This window comes from Zea mays, chromosome 4 (assembly GCF_902167145.1).
Source record: "Zea mays cultivar B73 chromosome 4, Zm-B73-REFERENCE-NAM-5.0, whole genome shotgun sequence".
NCBI classification, from domain to species: domain Eukaryota; kingdom Viridiplantae; phylum Streptophyta; class Magnoliopsida; order Poales; family Poaceae; genus Zea; species Zea mays.
The window spans coordinates 65,327,889-65,343,959 of record NC_050099.1 but is presented as its reverse complement, the minus strand read 5'-3'; the positions used below and the strand labels follow the sequence as shown (position 1 = coordinate 65,343,959).

Sequence of the window (16,071 nt, the reverse complement as noted above, 5' to 3'; positions counted from 1 at the left end):
AGGAGAATGTTAAAGACCATTTTAGTCTTCTTATAAGTCATTTAGTATATTCTTACTATTTTTAGCCCTTAAAACCAAACATGTGAGGGACTAAACTTTAATTCCCTAACTAAACTTTAGTCTCTAGACTAAAGAAATCAAACATGGCCGAAATACGTCGGCCGGAAGAAAATTTTTACAAATGGGAATGTCGCCTGATCAGATATTACTGACTCCATTAATTCCACGTCTGCATGAAACAAGCTTCTATTTTGTTATATGACAGGCGGCAACCCCCCCCCCCCCCCCCGGAACCAGATCCGCTGCCTTACGGCAGCCTGCCGTGCGCTCGTCGATCTTCAAACCAACGGTGATCTGCTGCCCTCTCCTTTACCGTATGGAGCAGCCTAACAGAACCAATTCAGCCCACTTTTTCCTTATTTCTTTCTCCAGTCCTGTGGCTCCCGTAGGCTACACCACCATCAGCACAGCGCCAATAAAACAGAGTGCAGAGAGTAAAATTTCATAGCGATTGAGATTGTTTAAACTGGATATGAAAGAAAGTGAATACAAGTATTGATCCACTTGATATTGTTTTCACTGAACACTCCATCTACCTTGCAGTTAGCAATAACAAGATACAACAATAAACTACAAAATAGCATTGACTTGCTTCACAGCTCAAAGAAATTTTCAGTTTTTAGATCATCACTGCTTGCTCCAGTCAACAGTTGAGTGAAAGAATTGATGGTGTTATATTCTTTATGGAACTGAATGTCAATACTTGCTGGATTGCTTGTTTCCTTTACCTCTTGTGCCTTGCAAGAAACAAATTATAAAAAAAAATCAGATATACATGGAACTAAAATACTGAATGACATGCTAAAAAATCAGATATACATGGAACTCACTTGTTCAGAATTTTGATATACCTTCGGTGCTTGTACATGCAATATATTTTTGCTTTGCCCTTTTTTCCTCCCCTTGTGCTTTCCTTCCCACCCAAATTTTTTTCTCTTTGAACTTCTTATGCGGACCTCTTTTTTCTTTAATTGTGCATTACTCAATGTATCATTTGGTACAACAATATCAACCTGAGTTGCATTCTTTTCAGCATTAGAAGGACCACTGCATATATTAATTTTGTCTTCAATCTGTTGACCAAGAAGATCAATCGTGTTGTCCATCAGTGAGGTGCACTCTGGATAGTAGGCTGCTCGATGTGCCAAATTGAGAAGTTTTTGAGAAAAATATCTGTAACGGCGCATTGCATCAAACTTTGGATTCTCAATTACAATTCTACCATTCTTGTCCTGTACAGTGCCACTTCGTGCTTGTCGTGTCCACCGTTTCAATATATATTGTGTAGGCAATGACTTAATATTCATTAAATCAAGAACTTTCAAAGCATGAGCACATATTATACCAATTCTATTAAATAAGTTGCAACTACATATTACTGTTTGGTCCAAAGGATTACCGATTACTATGTACTCCTCGTCAAGGACTACATCTTCACCGAGGCTCCCGGTTGCAACAAGGTATTCATTGTTTCCATCCAATACCTTAGCACATGCTGTCATGGACCTTTCATATTGACCTTGAAAAGCTTCAAACACAATAGGTGTGTATGATTTACTTGCCTGCAACAACATAGGTATCTTTATTATGACCCTTGGTATTTTTTTCCTTGATTCAAATTCTGAGTTTAGCTCATTGTTTCTTTTTCCTTGCACCACCCTTTCAAAATGTTTAAGAAAGCGAATAATGTCAAAATCTGATTTGAAATGAATTTTCAAATCATTGTTTAGGCTCTCACTTAATTGCGTGCTTCGCATGCCCAATGTGCAAACATGTTTCATATAACATTCAGCCCATTTTTCTTTTAACTTGTAAATGCTATCTAACCAAGATTGCTTTTCTACCTTTGTCCTCAAGATGGCAAATTCTCTTTCAAATTTTTCCTTGTCCTCATACTCAAACATGCATGCACTAAAATCAGCAAGAACATTTAAGCCTTTTTCCTTTTGACGAAGAGGCAAATGTTTTATAGCATTCTGCATTATGTGAAAGCTGCACAATCCATGCCATGTCTCTTGAAACACTTGCTCAATCGCCTTTCCCATTGCATAATCTTGGTCTGTGTAGATTGTTTTGGGTTGCTTTCCACTATGTGCTTGTAGAAAAGTCTCAAAGAGCCATTTGAAAGACTCAAATGTTTCATCATACATTAGAGCAGCACCAAAAACTATAGTTTGTCTAAACTGATTGAATCCAACAAAGACACCGAAAGGCCGGCTCTCTCTATTCGTCCCAAAAGTAGTGTCAAACGAAACAATGTCACCAAAGTGTATATAATCGGCAATCATTCTAGCATCAGCCCAAAATATATTTGCAATCTTCTCTTCAGCATCCATTTGTGTCGCATATTGGAACGCCGGATTCTCTGCCATTTTATCCTGGAAATATTTGAGCATGCTTCCAGCTTGACCATATACCATCTCTCGTTGTCGCTTGCCACGCAAATAGTTTTTATGGTCACGAATGGTGTAACTCAAATTAAGCGGCCCACCCACTTGGCGACATGCTAATTCATGTGATGCTTTTGGTCCTATTCCCGAGTCATCAGCTGTTTCAATTTCAAAAGCTTGCAAATCTGAAATTTTCCTTTGTGACACCATCAAGTGGAATGTTTCTGGCAAGTGAAGGTTATGGTTGTGTTCTAAATTCAAATCATAAACTTTGTATCCACCAAACTCTTTATCTTTTACAAGTCCCATACGCACTTCACAATCTGTTCTAGTTTCAGCTCGATGACACTTTACTTCATACCCCTTTTTATCTTTCCCTCGATGACCTTGATTAGCACAAACAAATCTACATGACGTGACGTTTCCATCAATCTTACTTGTATTTGAGTATCTTTTTCTAACATCAAAACCTTTTTGACCACTATACGCTAACCAAAATCTCCAGCCCTCATCTGGATTTCTGAATTTCATTCCAATACGAGGAATCAAACAGGGCAACACATTCTCCCTAAAAAAGACAACTAAAATTTAAAAGAAAGGAACAAATGGACCATGATATTAGGAATAAAAATAAAGTGGTGCATCTCACATGTTTGATCCGTTGGCCGCATCTTCCTCCATCTTTGCTTCTCAACTTTTTGCCTTGTCCGTTAGTTGGTTCCCTTCGTCGCTGTCTCTCTGTATTTGGTGCTTTTTGCCCTGTCCGTTGGTTCCTTTTGTCACTGTCTCTCTGTATCTGGCACCAAAACAGGCAGCCTTTCCCGCTGTTTTTTCCTCCCACGGTTTTCCCTCCGTTGCGCTGTGTTGCTAGATGAAAGAAATAAGAAACGAAGAAAAGAAGTGGGCCAGAATTACTCTGTTGGGCCGCTCCATACACTACTGAGGGAGAGGACAGCAGATCACCGTTGGTTTGAAGATCGACGAGCGCACGGCAGGCTGCCGTAAGGCAGCGGATCTGGTTCCCCCCCCCCCCCCCCCCACCCCCCCAAAATGGAAGATTTAATAATATACAAAACGACCACAAAAACAAGCGTCCTGCTAGTTCTATACATACAACAAAAATTAAGCGACGACGACACAAGTGATGATACTATGGAACTGATTTATTGAAGGGGGGAAAACTACGACTAGGGCATAATTACATCTTTGGGAATATACACATCCGATGCTTGAGGGACTCAATGATGCAATCGGACCTGTGCCAATTAGCACAAGAGAATGCGGTCAGCCAGAATATCACTTTGACGCAACAGTAGCAGCCAAGGCATTGCGCCAGACTAGCAGTTCAGAACTTTTCACGACAGGACAGGACAAAAAACCGGACTTATCGAACATCATATCACTCTTGAGACCCATTTTGAGAATCTTCTTGGCAAATATTTGATGATGATTTGCTTGGATTGATTATTGCAGGCATCCATTGCTCAGGAATGACAATAAAATAAGCAGACATGGCTTTCCTGAACCGCTTCTTATATTGCATAGGTGAAATGACAGTTGGAGAAGCGTTCTTCGGCCCACCTAGAATGCCAGAAGATTTTACCCATGTTTCAAGGTGCTTGTCCCATGTATACTGCCTCATAAAATCAATAATTCCTAAGACCAGTTCATGTTTCTCCTCGTCGACTCCCACAAGCAAGGAATAGTCCATCACATCGATTCCCTGAAAAACATGGGAGCCTACAGAGTTAAGCCTACAGATTATAAGAAAACAGAAAAAGGTAACCTATAGTTACAAGAAGATAAACTTGGAAGCATCAGCACTTCAAGTGATGGAACCACAGATCAAGTAAAAAATGATCAAGATGGCTTAGCAAGTTATACAAGAAGTCAGCTCACCGTCATGTTTGCTATTCTCAACACATAAATCACAGCAATGCAATATGTGATACTATTAAGGTCCAAAGCTACTCAGGAGCATGTAAATCAAATTTCAAAGCAAAGTGGAAACATGACATGCAGCCATGCAGATTCATATTCCATTATCTGTCAAGTTTAGTATTGTTCTCTTAAAACTGGAAACACAACAAAAGCCGGTCTTCTAATTTATTATATTAAAGATTAGCCTTTTAAAAAAAGAAAGGACAATTTCTCTCTTACTCTCACTGTATACTACGACTATACAAGAACTTAAGGAAAACAAATGAATATAGGTCTGCTAAAAGAGGATTAAATGGGAACAGAGGGATTAAAAACAAGAATGCTCAGCTATGATTACGAGTCACAACCACCCACTTTGGTGCTAATAAGAAGCTAGATTCTGATCCAAAAAATCAGGCTGAAGATTGTTGAACAAAAGAAGAAGTTGAAGATAGCTCTGGAAGCCACTGCATTTCCTATAAGCTTTGATGAGAAGGATAAATTGATGCAAACTTACAGCTAGGAAAGATGTATCGTTCCAAACAGCTCTTTCCAGTAGCCGCTTTGCCTTGTTCCCAACAAAAATCGGTGAAGTTGGCATTGCTTCAATTAAGTTCTGGTCAAGAAGAACCTTGTTGCTACCATTTGAATCTGCATTATACCTTGACCTTGAAGATCCCTTTAGATCATAGAGCCTGGTAATATTCCGTCCAAACAAAAGATTTTCCATCACAAGCAAATCCATCTTTGACTCCTTGCCACCCTTTACATGCTTACTAGTAACCTAAACATATCAAGTCAACAAAATAAAATACTCCTTCCAGTCAGGGTAAAAAAAGAAATGTTGCACTGTATTTTAAAGTCAATAAGATGCTGCTTTCATCAATACATTTTGCTTATTAAATATTAATAATAGGTCACAAAGGCATAACTCAGTCTATGCAACCATTTTTATGGCGCATTTGCCCACGCTATTTTCAAAGGAATTTATTATAGACAATATCTTCAGTCAAGATTAATAAAATTTTACTGCACATAATTTTGGTATTATTTTCAACAAGAGGGAGTATCTATAAAAATATGCTCTATCACATGTGGGTCTGATCCCAAACACTAAGGACTTAAAACTCAAATTTGGAAGTCCAAAACATAAATAATTTTTAACTTGAGACAAATTTGATGAATGGCAATGCAAACATTGGAAATGGTGCCACCACTCTTTTCTGGAAAAATAGATGGCTGGGAGAGAAGGTGGTTGACATAGCTCCCAATTTAATGGAAGTTATTCCTAGGCAAGAATTAATAAGGGGGCTGTTCAGGAAGCTATTACAACTTGTATATTTCTGACATCCAAGGAGCACTCTCGTGGGAGTTCTTGCAGACTTTCTTCACCTTCGGGAGGTAATTGCAGGGATCAGTTACAGCCGTAGGTGGAAGATAGTCATGCTTTTCACCTAGATGCGAATGGAAGATATTTGGCTAAGGCAGCCCACGAGTGTCTATTTACTGGATCGATTCAGTTTGAACCTTATGAGCCTATATGGAAATCCTGGGCTCCCCCCAAAGTATCGATAATTCATTTGGCTCGCTGCTCAAAAGAGATGCTGCACAGCAGATAGACTCGAGAAAATGGGCTTAGATCATCCTGAAAAGTGCCCACTTTGTGATCAGGAAAGTGAGACCGGATCACCTTCTAATATCCTGCTTCTTCGCTAAGAAATTTTGGTTCTTGCTACTTCGGCAGTTTGGTCTGCAGCAGCTTGCTCCACAGCGGGGGTATCTCTAGCTTCATGGACTGGTGAACAGCTTGTGAAGCTACTCCTGGGTTAATCAGGGAGGGTTTCGATTCCCTTATAACCCTGGGGGGGTTGGATCCTCTGGAAACACTGAAATAGATGTGTTTGATGGGCTTCATCCTAGTATGGCTGCAGCTCTGACAGGTGCTGGAGAAGAAAGACGTATGTGGGGTTTGGCTGGAGCAAAAGAGATCTTCCTTGCTGCTTCCCTCCTAGATGTCTAGTGTGGCTGGTAGTTAGTGTTGTTTAGATGGATTCTTTCTTGTATTTTCGCTTTTGGCCACCGTAAGGTGGTGACTTTGTAATGTTTTCTCTATTTTGGACTTAGTATTTTTTTTCTTAATATAATGATGTGCAATTCTCCTACGCGTTCGAAAAAAAAAGACAAATTTGATGAATACTAGTTAGGTGCCATACGCAATGATTTCAAGTCGTCCAACTAATCGCGATTAGTCGGTTTCGTTGATGCGATTAGGAAGTCCGACCCGATATGCTCGACTAATCGTCTGGTCGTCCGACTAGTCATCGACTAAACACGATTAGTCGTCCAATTAGGGTCTGAACGACTAGTTTTTTAAGGCCAGATTTGGATGTGGGCTGGACGCCTGGTAATAAGGCCCATTAGGCCATTACTGTTAGGGTTCGAATGCATAATTTAGCTTTTTTACCATTTAAATGTGGGGGAAGGTAAGGGGTGATGCACAACAATGGTGGAACGGGGTGACGCATACTTTCTATATATCACATAGATAAACTTTGTTTTATATTATGCTTGAGTACAGAAAATAAAACACAAAAATATGTGTGCACTGATGGTTTTCTATATATCACATATGTAGACTTTGTTTTATATTATGCTTGAGTATAGAAAATAAAACATAAAAATATGTGTTCTGTTTTTCTTGACCAGGAATATGTGTGTTCTGTTGATTAGGTGGGTATAAATGTAGAGCCAACAACCAAGGTTCAAACCCTTACTTGTGCACACACGATGATGGTAGAAACTAGTTCTTTATATAGTAGAGAATGCAGGTGTCCAAATGGATATACAAATATTGTCAAAGCCCAACTTTTTCACATTTTCCCATAGAAAGTTAATTTCCCTTTAGAAGCATCATATCTATGACTTGCATGAATCAAAAAGATGCATTTTATTGTTTCAACAAGCTAAACAATTTGATCGTGTTTGAAAAGCAGTGATGCCTAAACCTTATTTATGGCTTTTGTTGGGTTTCGACTCTAGCCTATCCGAACTTGCTTGGGACTAGAAGGCTTTGTTGTTGTTGTTGAAAAGCAGTCATGCTTGATGTACAGAACTGTGTTTTCGGAAGTTTCTGCTTGACTGCTAGAGCCATTTTCCTCATGAGGTGCCAATTAATATTACAGGACATAATATTGTATTAAATCAATGGATGGATGTAGATTCTTCGATACAGCTGAAGTGTAACAACATTACAACAATGAAGAATGTTCAGAAGAACATACCTGATAGATCCCCAAAATTTTTGCTAAGCATGTAGGGCTTCCAGTGCTTATGGACTCTGACAGATATTTAAAATATTCAGTGCCAAACTTAAGGAATGATTCAAGCTCTGTCTTTGTAACTTGTTTTATTATAAATCTATCATCCAAAGATTTTGCAAAAAACACATTGCTTTTACCACCCTGTGCTCCCCATTTTTTACATCGACTAATGGATCTAAAAAAATCAAGCTCAGATGGACAGCAAGACCTTCTTAGTGCTTCAAACTTTTTTGCATAGTAGCATGTGACATTATATTTGACTTTCCCAAGTGGCCCACCATCTTCAAAAGAAACACTCAAGTGCACCTGATCAGGAGCAAAGGATCCTCTAACTCCAGACACTGATGAAGTAACATCGTAGTGGGATCCAAATTCCTCAAACAAATGAAATGGATTAAAATTTCCTGAATCATATACAGGCAATGGAAGTGAAGACTCCTTGTCTCTATTTTTGCTGCTGTCATCAGACAACTGGAAGCAGTACATGGGTGAAACAAGTGCGTACGAAATAACACTTGTTGGCTCATCATCAAATACAGGAATAACAATGTCATTAGCTCCAGTAGGTAAGAAAAGTCTTGCTCCACCTTTCTGTGATAGATCACAAAACAACTCGACGTATTTAGGAATGTACTCTGCCAAGGAAGTGAATCTCAGTGGTGAACTAGAAGTTGTGTTTAAGGAACTGTTTGATGTCATGTATGGCATCTTAATCCATCTAAGTAATTCCTCTGCTGCATCTCCAGAACGAACAGTGAAAGTAAAAGTATGCACAGCCTTGGCTTGACTTTTAACATCAACTGTTGTGTCTTCGACTGAAAGTGGTGGTTTTGCCAAGTTTGAATCAGGAGCAGGTTCATTCTGACCTCTCCATTTTGCATCCAATGTGTCTGGAATGTCAGTAGCAACTGGAAATTGTCCATCAGAAACAACCCTGCGTACACCAGTTCTGGATTCTTGGTTATCCAGTCGATCCTTAACATCTGCACTGGTAGCATGATTGATTTTTGCAATGGAATCTTCAGTGCCGCTCAATTCTGCAGCATTCCTTGAGATATTTTCATTATATTCATTGGCTTGGTTGAACCCCTCATCTTCACCATGAGATGGACAAGAGCTCTGTTGTAACGACCCTTCCTTAGCAATTGAAAGAACTGTAGCCTTTGAGCCCTTCTCTAGCTTTGGGGCTGCACCAACTGGTTTACCATTAAAATCAGAATTCCCACTCCCAATCCGTAAACCAGCTAGTGCATCACAGTACTTGCCACCTGAATTTGCAATGAATTTCAGCCGTTGATCCCACAAGTAACACAGAAATAATAAGTGCCTCCTTAGTTTGTTGACATCAAGAATATCAATGAACGGCTGTTCCTTTCTCATATCCGTTTTCAGTAGATTCTTTAATGACTCCTGGGAGATAAAAACTCAAATAATCAGAGAACAGCTTCACTATAGAAATTTTATTTGTGCAGACATGCATAGGACAGTGGACAATTGAATAAAACATTATACAAAGAAACTCAAAACTACTTAACCATAAAGTCAGTCTTCTCTGCCACCAGGATCTCTTCCAGTTCTCCAATATTTCTTCTCAACTCAAGAATCTTCAAGTTGCCATCAAAAGAACCTGTAATTGGCCTTCCTCCTGAAATTTTGTGGAGTGCGTTCAGAACTTCAGAGAACAGAAGTTCAGCTGAGTCATCCACCTGAATCATTAGCAATCAGTATCAGTGAGGAATGATTGCACACACAGGCTCATACATTAAGTACATCTTCACACTACCTCTTTTGCTTCTTCTTCTACCCATTCCTGATGCTCAGAAGTAAAATCAAGTTTTGGTGGTGGTAAATACACAGAGTGGACTCTAATTGATGCATATCGGAAGCAAGCAACCATTTCACCGAAGCTGAAATGAAAACACATGTAAGGTACAACCCTTAACAATATGACAAGATGGATAAGAGATAATAATGTACCCGTAAAAGCGAAGGCAATCCCTGTGAAGTGAATGACCACAGCTGGCAACCCTACTTGCTGCCGCATGGTTTGAAAAACTAAGTTCCAAAAATTTTCCAAAAGACAAACCCCAAGCAGCATCAGACATCACTACTCTTTTAGTTGCTGGAGGGAGCCCATTGACTCGAGGGCAGCGTAAGCATCTATGCCACATCCAAATTCTACCATCATTTTCACCATTGCCAGGCAACTTTATTGAAAGTTTCCTTACTGATATTGTTAAACTGCCTTGGGGATGTACATAGCAATAAACATGGGCCTCTGGTGGTAGCTCACAAGATTGGCAAAGCTTGCTCTGAAATAAAAATGAAAGTTAACTACAATACAAGGTTTTAAAGAAAATATAGATGTGGAAGAGCTCAGTCTAACCTGATCAAATAGCTGGTCACGCAAAAACCTGCCTAAAGGTCTGTCAAAGTTACCATAATATTTTATGCGAAGAAGGTGTGGCCGCTCACACAGACTCTCTTTCCAAACGCAACGAGAGGATAAAGAAACTAATATACTCTGATTTTCTGCTGGAGATGCTGGAATTTCATCTGTTTTTGCAACTGAATTATTCTTTATGCTCTCATCGTCATGAGAAATCTGTACGTTGAGAGGGGCAGCCGGCTTATCTGCTATCTTGTCACCAATCTCAGGATTCTTGGCAAGTGAACCGTCACCCTTAGCTGACACCAAATTTGTCGGATGAGCAGTAGATACACTATGGCTAAAGTCATTAACCAACACATTTCTAGTGGTTCCAGGTAGGCTGCCTTGTAAATTCATTTTTCTGTTCACACCTCCAGTACCATCAGGACAGTGAATGTCCGACTGCTGAAACAAGGGACCAACAGATGATTGAGGGACCATATCCAGAAAACCGGTAATATGTCCATTTTGGCTATTGATCTGAACAGATGCTGTTTGTTCATAAGGAACTCCCAATGCTGTTTGTTCCATTCGTTTAGTGCCATCAAATGTCAGATCATCATTTTGCAAGCCAAATGCTTGCAGGCAACTGTTTGGCGGTGAAGCACTAGGGATTGGTATGATAGGTATTGTCGAGATAGATCTATCAGCACTGGAAGGTTTGTCTGGAAAAGCTACAATAATTGGCGACTTCAAAGGGAGTTCTGGAAGAGTTGCACCTTCATCCACAAGGAATGATGTTTCAAGTGCCAAATGGTAGGCTGCAAATACTCCATATTGCAAAACATGCTTCACCTTTTTTAGCTCATCACCATTAGCACCTTTAAGCAAGATCTACAGCATCAGAGGAAGTTAGATATATGACCATAATGCAGATCATTTATTTACATGAGATGATGCCAAAGTGGCCTAATAAAGCATTCAAGGAACAAACGTCACAGCTACACATTTTTCTAGCTAAAATGGAAGAACGGCTCATGGACAGAGCAATTGCTTATGCCAGATTTATTACACAACTAACACGACAACCCCAATTTCATTAATCTTCTTAGATCATGTATCCTCCAATCTCCATGCTGCATGGAATACTTCAAATCAGCTTAATTGCAAACTTTTCCAGGTACCCCATCAATGAACTTGCTTACCCCTTAGTAATTAAGTATACCAAGGTACAGATTTACCATGCTCACACATGAAAAAGACAGAGCACAGTAGTTGAGACCAAAAGGTAAATACTTACTGTACAACCGAACGGTTTGGGACAGCCTTCAAAAAACATGAGGTTCTTCAGCATTTTCTTCCCACCTTCCCCAGCGGTTCCATGCTCTTCAACATACTTCTCTACATGGAATAAATCACAGCGTCCAAGCTTCTCGGATGACAAACAATCAATTGAGGGAACTATATGAGCACCAGTGCAACGTGATATCCTTTCCAGCAGTGGCCTTTTGATATTCAGAACAAGGGAGATATTTTTCTCTAGAAATAAATCCTGAGCATAACGAGACACAGATTTCTCTACCAATACAACACTTGGTTGGTGTGCTTTGATCTTCGCAACAGCCATTTTCAAATAATCTGTTTCCTGGAGTTAAAAAACTGTGAGAATGCATCACAGCAGCTGTCTATAGCCTTGTTGGTGTCCTTTTTGTTTACAACATAAGCGTGAATAAACTGGAATTTACAGGTAATACCTGCTGCAGTAAAGTATCAAAACTTGAAAGCAAATTTGATACACGCTGATATTCGAGTGCACCACCAAGAATCAAGATTGGAGGCTTTTCCTTTTTTGATGACATACGCCGGTGAGCAACATTCTTCTTACAAACAACTCCTTTTACAACGAAACTGCAAATAAAGGAAGATGTATAAAACCAAAAAAAAGAACTGGTGGAAACCAAAGAAATGCACAGATAAATACAGTATGAAACTCAAAACGTAATAGATCAATAAAACAAAGAAAGTTCACATCAAGTGTCATCAACTATGTCTTTCTAGTATGAATTACAAAGCTTCAGTTTCAATTAACTTAAGGTTATGGATGCTCAAGCATATTGATGTAAAATCATAAAGGCATATGAAGGTAAATAGTGATGCATGGAAATTGGAAAATAGATTTGTTTACCTTTCACTTGGGTGACCACAAGCTAAGCATTTCACCTTAACATAGCCACCAGGGTCCATCTGACCGCCTTTGCTGGTGGTATCTGGCTTCAAAAGAGATGCAGCTTCCCAAGACAGAGAAGTAACTATATCTAGCCAACTTTCTTTGCCACTCCCATCAACTAATGGTACCTTTTCAGCCTGAAGAAGTTGAGAAACTAACGCCCGAAAGTGGCCATCAACTATGTCTTTCATGGCTTTCTTGTGTTCCTCAGCTGACTTATCTCTACTTCGACAGTGCCCACTGCCAAAGCTGTTTGTGCGTAGATATCCCCACTCTCCTGTAGCATCCACCCCCTCATCATCATCATGTTCACCATCGTGATCATCCTCTCCGTCCTCGGGTTCTGGAGCTACCCAAAGTAAGCTATTGTTTTCAAAGTCTACGGGCTCATTATCTAGCACTTCCATGCTATACATGGAAGAAGACCGAGCATTACAGCACTCATCAACGTTATGATCTTCATTCTTATCTGCTCCCAAAGAATCAACTAGGGTTGTCAATTTTTTCCTTGGGGATGTAGATTCTTTTGCGTCATCACTACAGCTAACATGATGTCCATCAAAATACATAGGTCCATAATATTTATCAGAATTTTGCATGTGCTGCTCTTCCAAATCTGAACGGAAAACTGTGTAATCATCATCTTCGTCGTCACTCCTAACACAAAGTAAATGTTATTTAACAACACAAATGCAACTTGGGATTCAAATAAATTCCTATGATCTATATTACCATTCATTAGAGCTATTAGGGATAAATCAGATAATGCAAGAAATGAAATTCTCATTGCAATGTAACGCCATGAATTTAGCTAAATCACTGTTCTTCCAAAGAATAGGCACATTCCTTGGCAAAATGAAGTAAACACACAATAGATATGATGAACCAAACTGAGTATATTTCATTTGAAGGAGTGGATACCTGATAAGGACAATGTAAAGCTCTTAACATCAACACCTCACAGACTGCGTGGATCGGTGGATGAATCAAGTGAATAAAGAGAAGGAGTGTTTTTTGTACAAGTTTGCTCATGACTAGGGAGCAGGACTAGGCAGCAGGTGTCTGGTTCCAATTGAAGTGGAGGACATGCTGGTGAACTGTTCCAATATGGAGAAAGCTTTGGAACGAGGGAAGCAGTTGAGTCTAGTTCAACTCAAGGCGGATTGGAAGGTGTGTTTTTTGCCTTTTCTGTTTCTGTGGGTGCTTGATGTTCCTTTGTCTGTGGGAATTTTTGTTTCTGATATTCTCTGCATGTTGTAACTGATATGATCTTGGTTAATCTAAGGCAGGGGCTAGGCCCCCAAATTCTAAAAGAAACTTGAGATTGGGCCCTAGGAGTTAGTGCAGCTCCAAATAATGGTAGAATCCTAAAGTTTGAGGTAATGTACTTAAAAGGCCCTGATACCAATACCAAAGTGGACAAGCACTTTCGAAACAACATATCCAAAAGCTGCAAATACCAGGACTTGCTATGTCCAAGCATCCACAGAAAAAAAATCTTGTGGCTCAACAAGTCTCCTGATACATGCTGGCCTAGGAGCACATGACAGAACTCAGAAACCAGAAAGCATATATGCTGGTACAAATAACAGTTATGTACTTAAAATTTTAGCTAATAGTCGCTGAGGGTAGAGATGAACCTGATGCAAAAGAATATCCAAAGGGTTCAAAAACAGATATTTCTATGTTAAAGAATCCACAAAGAAAATATTATGGCTCAACTAGTAATTAAACATTGTCCTACACCTCTACCCCCAAGACATATATAACATGCAACAGCATCTCACAAGCAGGGATCCAAGCTCCTAATCAGTCAATCAATGCTTGTGTAAACTTATATTAAAAAGTAACATTTCTTATCAATAGAACTGAGACAAATTAGGTTCCAATTTCTTAAATGACAAAGCACGAATCATGGAAAAGCCTTACCTCTGCAAGCAAAAGTTGAATCGATCAGACGAGTTATCAGCGTAAGCTGCAGGCTCCATGGTTGGAGCGGGGTCCATAGCAGGCTGCTGCTCCTCACGATAGCCGTCATCCTCGCCGCAGTTGCCCTCTCCATGGACCGGAAATTCGGAGTAGCTAATATTCGCATAAGACGACATTTGCCCATTCGTCCCAGTGAAGCTGGACTTGTCACTGCAAACACTAGCGGCAGACAGAGACGGGCTAGACGGCTGTTGCCCTGCAGCGGCCCCCCGCGCTGCGGGTTCCTCCTCCATCCAGCGCTTAAAGCAGTAATTGCAGACCCTAATCCTCTCGCCGTCCTCCCTCGCGGCGTCCCCCGGCGAGCGGGGCACAGAGTTAGCCGTGCACCGGGCGCAGAACACACGGCCGCAGTGCCGGCAATGGTGGCGCCGATTCAGAATGGTGAACTGCGCGTCGCAGTCGTAACACACGCGGCAGCTCTGGTCCGGCATCCAGAAGTCCCTCGACAAGTCATGCGGCAGCGGCTGCCCAGCCGCCGCGTCCGACTGCAACGCGGGCGGCGGAGAGTGGTCGCCCCGCCGCGGCATCCACGACTTCACCGCACCGAACAACTCCACGAGCCGCCCATCCGGCGATCCCATCATCCGCGCCACGCTTACCACCGCCACCGCCAGCAGCCCCGCCCCTCATGCTCAATCCGGCGACGCCTCAATCCGCATAGCTAGCTTTCCCCAGAGCCAAAACAATTCCACCTCCGCGCCGCAATCCGCCCACCAGATCAGATCACTAACACCAGCGGTGGCGGCGGCAGTAGCAGCAGCGGAAGCAACTCACAACCTCGACGGATTGGGCACCAACGCTCCGAACTCGCCGCGAAGAACACGGCGCGGCTGAGATCGAAGAGCAAAGCCTTGGAATCGCGGGAGGGGAACTAATTTGGCCTATATAAGAAAAAAAGAGGTTAATAACTTCGGCTGAGATTAGGAGGGCTGAGGGTTCCAGAAGGGCGCCAGTGGAGCACGGGAGGCTGGAGGGTGCGGGTTCACGGGGACGGAGATAGAAAGGGAGAGAGGAGATTGATAACTGACGCGTTTTCCATTTTTTTCGAAACTTTATCTTGATTTGGATTTACATGTTTTCATTTTATTCCTTCTGCTTTTAGTTGCTTTTTTGTGCGCCACCGGCTCTACCTATTTCGACTTTTCGAGTTTCACTATCCTTTGTTTTTATTTGGTTTCATTCCACGCTATATCGTGAATTTCCTTTGGGGCATAATAATTAATAAATGAATTAACTCAAAGAAAAATAATATTATAGGACACATTTGCACTGTAAGAGCATCTCCAACAATACCTCAAACTAGTGCTTCAAATTAAAATATAGGGCTCTACAGTAAACACTACTTCAATGGTGTCTTATTTTCTAAAATTTTATCAAAACTTATAGGACACCCTCTCAAGTGTATCAAATATACTATACCTTAGTGGGCTACCCTATAATTTAGAATTAGAGCTTTACTATTATAGTAGAATATTTTATTGGTGTCTTAAAAATATAAAATATATTTATTTTTAAATTATAATGTATTTATATAGAACCTTTTGTTGAAGATGCTCAGTGACGACAGTGTTGTTATTATTTTTGTTGCCACGCCAAGACTGCGGACTCCAGTTATTTCTGCGCGGGCGTTGTTCCATATTTTACATGTTCTTATATTATTATTGTTGGGACCATGCTTCGTCGCCGAAGGTCCTGCGGAAAGAAACAGCTTCGGCTGAAGCTGCTTGTACGTGATGCCAAAGGTACCATTCATGAAGCTTCAGTATTACAGCATATTCGAAGATGAAGGGTCGA

General features: G+C 40.7%; 2 protein-coding genes across 3 annotated transcripts; both read right to left on the bottom strand.

The window, feature by feature from the left end:
* Positions 1 to 516: 516 nt before the first annotated feature.
* Positions 517 to 3,469, bottom strand: LOC103653329 (protein FAR1-RELATED SEQUENCE 5). Its single transcript, XM_020552550.1, has 3 exons — positions 3,100 to 3,469; positions 891 to 3,018; positions 517 to 797 (listed from the first exon to the last, which is right to left on the bottom strand). Exons 1-3 carry the CDS (start codon positions 3,129 to 3,131, stop codon positions 654 to 656), a joined length of 2,304 nt encoding a protein of 767 aa, XP_020408139.1. The 5' UTR covers positions 3,132 to 3,469; the 3' UTR covers positions 517 to 653.
* A 39-nt stretch (positions 3,470 to 3,508) lies between these two features.
* LOC103653328 (1-phosphatidylinositol-3-phosphate 5-kinase FAB1B) lies at positions 3,509 to 15,323 on the bottom strand. Of its 2 annotated transcripts, XR_002269107.3 has the most exons (12): positions 14,218 to 15,314; positions 12,247 to 12,945; positions 11,816 to 11,969; positions 11,362 to 11,706; positions 10,077 to 10,955; positions 9,668 to 10,002; positions 9,474 to 9,597; positions 9,226 to 9,396; positions 7,899 to 9,100; positions 7,652 to 7,707; positions 4,888 to 5,154; positions 3,509 to 4,173 (listed from the first exon to the last, which is right to left on the bottom strand). XR_002269107.3 is itself a non-coding variant. In XM_008680260.3 (11 exons), the coding sequence occupies exons 1-11, from the start codon at positions 14,859 to 14,861 to the stop codon at positions 3,850 to 3,852; spliced, it is 5,391 nt and encodes a 1,796-aa protein (XP_008678482.1). In that variant the 5' UTR covers positions 14,862 to 15,323; the 3' UTR covers positions 3,514 to 3,849. The 2 variants fall into 2 exon arrangements, 1 of the variants encoding a protein (XP_008678482.1); XM_008680260.3 differs by having other exon boundaries at positions 3,514 to 4,173; positions 7,652 to 9,100; positions 14,218 to 15,323.
* Positions 15,324 to 16,071: the final 748 nt, after the last annotated feature.